Source organism: Tursiops truncatus, chromosome 2 (genome assembly GCF_011762595.2).
Source record: "Tursiops truncatus isolate mTurTru1 chromosome 2, mTurTru1.mat.Y, whole genome shotgun sequence".
Classification (NCBI taxonomy): domain Eukaryota; kingdom Metazoa; phylum Chordata; class Mammalia; order Artiodactyla; family Delphinidae; genus Tursiops; species Tursiops truncatus.
Window position 1 is genome coordinate 2,577,198 of NC_047035.1, and position 9,007 is coordinate 2,586,204.

General features: G+C 64.9%; 1 protein-coding gene and 1 long non-coding RNA gene across 2 annotated transcripts; one reads left to right on the plus strand and one right to left on the minus strand.

The window, feature by feature from the left end:
- Nucleotides 1-226: 226 nt before the first annotated feature.
- Nucleotides 227-5,458, plus strand: LOC141277918 (uncharacterized). The gene is made up of 4 exons (XR_012329819.1): nucleotides 227-496; nucleotides 1,377-2,597; nucleotides 4,446-5,169; nucleotides 5,332-5,458. It is a non-coding gene; the product is annotated as an uncharacterized lncRNA (long non-coding RNA).
- Nucleotides 227-8,718, minus strand: EXOC3L4 (exocyst complex component 3 like 4). The gene is made up of 11 exons (XM_033850578.2): nucleotides 8,307-8,718; nucleotides 6,807-7,443; nucleotides 5,730-5,841; nucleotides 5,388-5,510; nucleotides 4,922-5,022; nucleotides 4,641-4,721; nucleotides 3,418-3,532; nucleotides 2,725-2,844; nucleotides 2,487-2,639; nucleotides 1,697-1,818; nucleotides 227-433 (listed from the first exon to the last, which is right to left on the minus strand). Exons 1-11 carry the CDS (start codon nucleotides 8,716-8,718, stop codon nucleotides 241-243), a joined length of 2,169 nt encoding a protein of 722 aa, XP_033706469.1. The 3' UTR covers nucleotides 227-240.
- Nucleotides 8,719-9,007: the final 289 nt, after the last annotated feature.

Below are 9,007 nucleotides of genomic sequence, written 5' to 3' on the forward strand. Positions count from 1 at the left end.
GCTGGACAGTTAGGCAGGGAGGCCTTCCTGGGTGGGCAGTGCCGATGGGAACTTCTGACACGCCCGAACCCTCCCCCGCAAATGCCTGAGATGCCTCTCATGGCTGTTCATTCTGGTCACCAGCCATGCGTGGCTGAGGACGGGAACTCCACGACCATGGGCTCCTGACTTGGGGCTCAGTGCCTGGGGGAAGATGGCCAACCCTCCACCTGGGGTCAGCCCCTCTCAGGCCCAGGAGCACTAGATGCAGGTGACTAGCACATCCACGGAGGTGGGCACCTCGATCTCCTCGAAGAGCACGTGGCCCTCAGCAGCGCCGGGGCCCCCTGCCTTGGCCACGGCCCTCAGCAGGTCCTGGGCATGCGTCAGGAGGTGCTGGTTCCGACGGTGGCCCAGTCGGCGCAGCGCTAGAATGGCCAGCACGTGGTCCCGCCTGCAGAGACACGCGGACCCTCACTGCAGACCCAGCAGCTTCAATGACACCCCAGACCCCGAGGTGAGGAGAACCCTGGGGGCTTGGGCTGGAAGTACGAGTGCACCCAGCATTCCTGGAGCCTGGTCTCGGAGAGACTGAGAATGAGCCTGGAGGAGCTGTGCTCCTGGAAGAGGTGGCTGGGCCTTGAAGGGTGCGAAGCCACGTGGAGCCAGGAGGGCAGGCCTCTGTGGCCTACGCAGAGGTTCAAGAAACCTAGTGGATTGAAGGATGCAGCAATGCGGCCACACGGGGGCGGGGCCGGGGGAGCCGCTGGCCTCAGAAAGGAGTCAGGGCCTCCCGCTTCCAGCCCTGTGCGGGGAGCCACAGCCAGGCAGCACGCAGAGGCAGCATGGGGGTGGGAGGCCTGCGCCCAGTGGCATCAGGAGCTCCCCCTCCCCTCCCGAGCACCCCAAGAAGCTCGAAGCACCGCCCCACAAGCTAGGGAGGGCAGGCCAGCCCAGGGCAGGAAAACAGGGACGGGCCAGAAGGGGAACGTCGGGCGCTTGGAGGGGAGGGGTGGTGACTGCGGGCTGGGGGCCTGGAATTTTCCCCGGGGGGTCGGGGTGCAGGGCAAGGCGGTGGGTCCAGGAAGGAGCTAGGCCGGGGGTTTTCTGCAGTCTCCCCACCCTGGAATCTCCAAGGCCGTGGAGAAATTCGGGCTGGGATTTCCATGGGTACCATGACTCACCCCCCCCCCCCCACCACACACCCGGGATCAAAGCCTCCTTCCTCCTGGCCAGGTCTGGGGCTTCCGGAAAGAGCCTTCTCCCAGGGGTGGGGGCCGCGGCCTCTCCTCAGCCTCTCGGGGGAGGGACGTGTCCCCACCATCAGACATGGGAGGAGAGTCTCCCACTCCCTTCAGACTCCAGGGGTGGGGACGTCTCTCCCCATCTCACCACAGGACTGAATGTGGATGGTGAGAATAGACCACGAGACCACGAGGGAAGGGCAGCCCCCATCCCACGAGGCTCCGCCACAGCCTGAAGGCCGGGGACCCTTAGCTGCTGCACCTGCACCTGCGCACTCAGGCCGGCGCTAGTCCGAGCCCCGCCCGGGAGGCGCCCCTTCCCCTCCCCCTCCCCTCTCCCCTCCCCCGAACCAGCTCGCACCGCCCTCAGGCTCGTCGCCCGCCCACCTGCAGCCGCAGGGACACTTCTGCAGGCACGAGTCCCCTGACCCCAGGGCCCCGCGGGGCCCGCCAGAATCTAGTGGGGAACGGACCTGATGTCGGGGTAGCTCCGGATGAGTGTCTCCAGGTGCCGCCGGATGTCGTCTTTGTAAGTCTCGCCCAGTATGTCCGCCACGCACGGGATAGCTCGGCCCAACCAAGTGGCCTCAGAGCCCTACGGACACAGGGAGACGCGTGCGGGGCGGGCCACTGTCCCCCCCCCGGAACCCCCTTGCCGCCCCTGCCTGCAGCCCATCCATTAGAGCCCCGTAGAGCCCTCCTGAAGCCACCACCGCGGTCCCACTGGGTTGCCTCCTGCATCGCGGAAGGGGACGCGGGCCTCGGCACCGTGGACTCAGTCGCAGCTCAATAGTCATCTTCCCTCCCCCACGATAGAGCACGGAGGTGTCTTCCAGAATCTGCTCAGATGGGTAAACCGAGGCCCCGCGGGCAAGTCCTGCCTGGAGTCGTACAGCGGGTGGGGGACCAGCTACCCAGATAAGAGGTGTATGTGTAGGGAGCAGACCCTCGAACTGCTCAGGGTCAGGGGCTCAGGAGAGGTCTTCCATAGTTCCCTCCCATCAGACGGGGCTGTGACCCTCATCCCTTCCCCACACACCCCACAAACTACATGCAAATGAATGCAAACGTATGCAAAGTGTCGTCCCCACCGGCCCCGCTCCGCTGGGGGAGAGTGTGCAGAATCACTTCCGACAAAGCCTGCCCCGCAGGGGCTCTTACAGGGGCGAGCGGAAATGAGAATGGGGGATGCTAGTGGAGGGTCCCCACGCTGGAGGCCCCCCGAGGAGGCCGGCACGCCGGGCAGCCAGACAGTGCTCCTACCAGGTCCTGGAAGGTGTTGCCAATGGCCTGGGCGTCCAGGCCCATTTTCTGGGAGCCACTCACGCGCTCCACACCCCGGAACCGCTCGCGGGGCCTCAGCGCCTGCGCCAGGTACTCGCGGACGACGTAACGGTGTACCTCCTGCAGAGTCTCCTGGGCGGCCAAAGCGGGGGTCTGGGTCAGGGTCAACAGTAGGGGCCCTGGGCATGCCCCCACCACAGCTCGCCCCCCCCCATACCTGCGCCCGGGGCGGGACCACATGCTCGAGGTGGCCGGCGAATGCCACCACCTTGTCCAGGAGGGGCTGCAGCATGTCCTGTGTCAGCCAGGCCTTGGTGCACAGGACCTTGAAGAGCGGCTGGGGGCAGAGGGGGTCAGGAGTCTTCTAGCCAGGTGTCCTCCCCACGCACTAGACCCTCCCCTGGGAGCCCCGTGCATGGCTCCTGACAGGGGTGTTTCAGGCCAAGGGACAATCTGTCAACAGGAAGAAATTCTGGGGAGCTATCTGACCCCCTCTCTACGGTACCTTGGTGACATCCCCTCTCCTGCCACAAATTATGTCACTAGGCCTTTCCCAGGGACTGCCTCCTCCAGGCCCGGAGCCCCAGTAGGCAGAGTTTGAGTTTGAGTTTGAGCCTCTAGCCAGGCCTTGCTTGGGGAGTCCTGGGGGGGCCTTGAGGGGCCGGATGAGGAGAAGTTCCTTGGACACACCCACTCTGAGACACGGAGACTGAAGAAGGTAGTTGTTTCCCAACTGTTTCTGCTCAGCTGGGAACTTGTCTGGGTCCCCCGCCAGCCCCCCGACACACCACCCCACCCCAGCACTGCCCCCACGGTAAATGAATGCCGTGACTTGGGCTTCCAGGCTCCAGGACACAGGGGGCACCTGCTGGGCATGGAAAGTGGGGAGAGGAGGGCCCATTCCCCTCACCTGCACATCACCCTGAAAGCCCTGGAGCAGCTGCTTCTGAAAGGCGCAGGTGGCAGCCACCAGGGGCTTCTCCAGCTCTTCAAGGCTTCCTGGGAACCTGGCCAGAAGATGAGTTCTGGGGAGGGGCCAGGACAGGGGACAAAGTGAGCAAGGGGGAACAGGCTGGGGTCAAGGCCTGGCATACAGCCATGAAGACTGGTGCCACACCAACTCCATTCACTTAGACTATAATGTGAAGGGCAGACCCCTGGGGCTGGGAGCAGAGTCAAGTGAGGGGCCAGCGCTATGCCCAGACCATAGAGGGGCCGGGCAGTGGAGCGGTGTGGCCCCACCGCATGGCGGAGCTCCCCTGGGGCAGCGCTGAGCCGAACCTGCATCCCTCTTGGTGGCAGAGCAGTGCAATGCAGCCATTCCTGACACAGGGGCCCCTCCTTTGAGCCTCATAACTGCCTCTCCAAATATTATAATGTCCCCATTTCACTGTTGGGTAAACCGAGGGCCAGGCTCTGCCCGGTGCCCAGCCCAGGGACACAGAAAGGCAGGCTAAATTTCCATCAGGGGCTTGGCCAGAGGCTGCCTACCGAGGAACAGAGAATGTTCCCTGGGGCTGAACCCCAGGGTTCCCCGTGCCCAGGGCCAGTCTGGCCCAGGTTAGGGACAAGAGAGTGCTCCAGAGGCAGTGCCTCGGCGTGGTCAGGCTTTGGGGTCACACAGACCTTGTTCACGTCCCAGATCCAGCCCGTCCTGTCGGTGTGACCGTGGACAAGTGGCATTTCCTTTCTGAGCCTCCACGTTCCCATCTGTACATGGGGACCCCACCCTTGCGCTGCAGCAGCTGATGCATCTTAAGTGGGGGGGACACTAACGCTTGGCACAGAAGGCGGACAGCCAGTGCCAGCCCACGGGGGGCCTCTGCCTTCTGGGGGTAGATAAACCCAGGCCCCAGCACGAGCAAAGCCCTGGGGGGGAGTGTCAGGAAGGGCTTCTTGGCCTCTGCTCGGCCTTGAAACTCCCCGCATCCCTTCCAGGGCCTCAGCTCTGCGGGGCCGAGACAGGACCCCACAGCGGAGACGGAGGCGGAGAGGCAAGCTATCCCTGGAGGCCTCCTGGGAAGGCCGCCTGAGGCCGTCGCGGTAGCCTTCCCGGTCCCGGTTCCCTCAGTTTGCGCGCCCCCTGCCGGCCGTGCTCGGCACCGCCCCTGCGGAGGAGCGAGATAAACCCACCTGAACTCCTCGCAAGCATTGATGTTGGCGCACAGGTTAGGCTCGCTCACCGCCCCCGACTCCAGGAAAGCCTTTTCAAACCTGGCGGAGAGGTACGCAGTGGTCTTGGAAACTCTTTCTGGCTTCTATGACCTCGCGTCCGCCCTCCCTCCGGCCTTACGATGAGGCTTGTCCGGGGATCTCGGACACTGAGCCAACAGGATGGGCCCTCCCCAGGGACGACCACCGTCCACACCCTGGCCACTCCACCCACCACACCCCGGCCCAAGATGCGCCCCTACCTGGGCAGGAAGAGGCCAAGGGCCCGCGTGCAGATCTGCAAGGTGGTGGCCTCCAGCTCCGCGGAGATGACGCCGGCTGCCTTCACGTGCTGTGCCACGAGCTGAGAGCGATGCCACGCGCTGAAGGCGCGTCTGAGCCCTCAGTCCCGACGCCCCCAGCCCCCCACCTCGCGGCCCCGTGATGTCTCCAGCCTTCCCTGCCCTTCCTCGACGTCTCGCCTGCAACTTCCAGCGGCCCCAGCCTCGAGGTCAGCCCTCCCAACTCCCCCCACCCACAGGGCCGCCTGCTAAGCTGGGAGCTGTGGCCTGGCGCTCCCAGCTTGGCCAGGCAACCCGAGGGCCTCTGATCCGGCCCCACATGGGGCCTCAAGCTCCCGTCTAACGGGGAGGCGGTTATGACTATTTTACAGCTCTGGGTGTCTCTACCGCCTGAGGCCCAAACACATGTCCCTCCTTCTGGGCGCACCATGTGTACGTCGACGGACAGCGACGTACGGTAGTGGCCCTGCAGCACGTCGGGGGCCTCGGCAGCCACCCAGCGACTCTGTTCTTCCTGCAGGATGCCATCGAAGCAGCTCGCGATCTTGGTCTGTGCAGGGTAAGGAAGGGGCCGCGGTGAGACCCTCCCAGGAAGGAGGTCCCCTACCTCCCGAGCCCAGAGCCCCGTCACGCGCCCTTGGAGACAGGGGCCACCCTGCTGGTGCACAGGCCCACGCCTGAGGGCACGGAGCCTCCCTGCAGTGAGGCGGCGGCGGCCACACTCAACCTGGACCCCGCCCCCTCCGGCCTGGCCCCTCGTGGCCCTTACCTCCAGGAAGCTGGCGTAGTCGCTCTCGAGTCGGGCCCACACATCGGGTGCCAGGAGTGGGGGCAGCAGCTCCGAGGGCAGAGCCAGGTCCTGGGAGCCCAGGAAATCAGGACTGGAAGGCAGGGTGGGGCCTGAAGTTCTGAGCAGAACTCTGATGGGGCAGCGGCTGCCCCTACTCCCCTCTGGATAGGCTCAAAGCCTAACGCCATCACCGTGAGGGCCCCGAATCTGGGCTGTTCACATCCTCAGCCCCCCAGCACGCCCTCCAGGTTTCCATGCCAGACACCCCTCCCCGCGGCTTCTGACTGCCGGACTTCCTGTTACCCTCAGCAATCAGGTGTGCATGCGCAGAGTGCATAAAGAGGGCCGTCCAGATGGACCTTGACCAGGTTGCCTCGGGTGTGACCACTACCCGCACGGTCAGGGTACACCCAAGACTGAACTCTAAACGCCCCCAGGACCATGCAGCTCAGGGACCAGCCACTATCCTGTCCACACTAGGGAGGCCCAGACAGGGGCGGGTACTTGTCTGAGGCCACAGGGCCTAGTAAGGAGCCCAGAACTTTGGCGCCCTCCTCCGGCTTGCCTGTCTGCCCGTGGGGCTGGGGAGCGCTCAGCGGGAGAGGTGACCCACCCCACGACGTTCTGCAGAGCCCTGAACCCAGGTGTCCATCCAAAGCGAGAGTGGGGCTGAAAGCCAGCTCACGCCAAGCGCTGTGAGCCCACGGCTGTGTCCTGCCTGGAGGGGTGCCCGTTGCTAATTCGCTCAGAGGCACCCTGTGGACTAGCTTGTGCCTAACTGGGCTCCCTGCCTCATAAGCAACCCCCGCCCCCCACCCGGATGCTTTCCAGCTTCAGGAACCGGCGGCTGATGGCCCCCTCCCCTCTCGGGAGAGCACCATGGTCTAGAACGGAGAGGAGAGAATGTCGAAGCCTCCCGGATATCGCCAGCACTCTCCGGGGAGGAAAAGGGGAAGAAAGGTGCCCTGTGCTCTTTAGAGCAGGTTCCTGAAGGCCTCTCATGTGGGCAGTTCCAGCCCCTCCTTGCCCCTCATGGCGTCCTGGCTGGGGCCTCACCTGCTGTAGACATTGGAGGCCCAGTCCAGCAGGATGTAGAGCTGCTCGCAGCCGTGGGCGTCGTGCGCCAGCTCCTGGAGGCGCTGGGCCACTGCGCCGTGGAAGGCGCGCCGGTAGGCCTCCCACGCGGGATAGCCGGCGGCCGCGTAAGCCGGGTGCACCTCCAGCTGCACCTTCTGCAGGTCGTGGCGAACCAAGCGGCCGAGCTCGTCCAGAAGCTGGGCCAAGCCGGACCCCGGGGCCTCCCCCGCGCTCACCTGCTGCACACGCTCCCGCGCGCTCCGGCGCACCGCGTCCTCCCAGTGCCGGCGCCAGTGGCGCGGCGTGCACAGAAAGTCGCCGTCTGCAGGGGGCTCTGGGTGGGCCTCCTCTTCCGCGCGCACCACGCGGGCCAGCTCCGCGAGCACGGCCGCGTCCACGCCGTCTGGGCCCAGGGTCTCGAGCACGATGGCGCCGATCTCCGCAGCCAGCCCGTCGTAGTGCAGGCACAGGTCCATGGCGCGCCGCGCAAAGCCCGTGGGGTCCTGCTCGAAGGTGCGCGAGGCTTTCTCGGCCACTAGCCGAGTCTCGAGGTGCCGCAGCTGCTCGAAGGCCGCCAGCAGTTTCCGCTCCGTGATGAGGTCAGCCACAGATTTGTCTTTTGCGAGGTCAGGTGAGAAGAGGGGCAATGAGGGGGACGCCTCAGCTAGGCCTGTCAGCCCCAATCCCACACATCCGGAGCCGGGCTGCCGGGACCCAGAGCTGCATCTGAAGGCCTGCTCCAGGAGCAACAGCCCCAGGTGCCCTGTGTCCTTTGGAATCACCTTTGAAGAGGCAGAACCACAGGTCCCAAGCCTGGCTCAGAACAGCAATTGGGATCAGCCCCTGCCTTCCCGCTCCCCCACTCCCATTCCCACTCCCAGCTCTACAGAACTAGACCTGGTGGCTTCAAGTACAGTCCTGACTGCAGCTCCATTGGGGTCAGAGCTCAGGGTGGGCATGCCCAGGCTCCTGCCACAGTGTCCAGCTTCAGCACTTCTTGCTGTTCCCTGCTCTGGGCCAACTTCCAGCCCCTAGGAGCGCTCTACCTTCACCTACATTCCCCCTTCAGGGCCCTACTCCAATGTGTCCTCTCCTGGGCAGCCCCCTGACCTCTCCTCTGCCCCATGGCTCATAGGCACCCTCTGTGACGCTGTGATCTGAGAGGGCCAGTGCCTTCTCCACCACTCTGGTTTGGCCAGGAGCCAGGCTGTGGAAGCCTCTGGAGTCCTGGGGTCCTGCAGATCTGGGTTCACATCCCATTTTTCCACTTCCCAGCTGTGAGACTTGAGGCAAGTCACTTAACCTCTCTGAGCCTCGCTTTTCTCAGCTGCCCTTGTTGGAATGTTGGAAGAATTTAACGTGAGATTGTACAGGGGCAGGGGTTTGGGGTAGCTGGGGAGGAGAGCCTGTCAGGAAGCCTAGGCCCCACTGCCCCCCTCTCTGGCCTCGGTTTCCTCCCCCGCTTAGCAGTGAGGAAGCCCTCACCTTCTAGTTCCGCAGGCCCTGCCCCAGTGGATGACTGCGGGCTGACACCGTCGATGGCCCTTGAGGGCGCCTCCCGGCCATGGGCCACCCCTGGCCCAGTGGCAGCCTGGGTCTGGTCAGCAGCCGGGCCCTCGTCCCGAGCACGCCGTAAAGACCGGAACAAGAGGCGGGAGCTGCGCCTGAGCAGGCCTGGGTCCTCCTGGGGGGCGCAGCCCGAAGCCCACTGGCTTGCCTTTGAGAAGGCCCGCCGAAGGGTGCCCAGGCCAGGCCTCAAGCCCTCACGATGGGCGCTGGACGCATCCTCGCTGCTTGCCTTCCGAGTGCCCTGAGCTGGGATCTGGGGTACCACAGGCTCCCTGGGGTTGTGCAGCTCCGGCCCAGAGGCCACTGTCTGAGGCGACGGCATCTTGGCGGCAGCAGAGCTGGGGGCGAAAAGGAGGCTCAGGAAGCCCTGGGGGGTGCCTAGCCCCCAGGAGCAGACACAGAAACCCATGAGAGCCCTGTGGGATGTGCTGGGGCCCAGTAGCTTGGTCAGGGAAGCTTTCCCCAGGAGGTGACCCCAAGGCTGTCAAAAAGGAAATGTCACCAGGCAGCTCCCATGGCCAGAGCCCTCTTTGTGCCAGGCTGCAGCTACTTCTGCAGACACAGACAGCTGCTTCCATCAGGAAACCTTCCCTGACACCATCTTCCAAGAA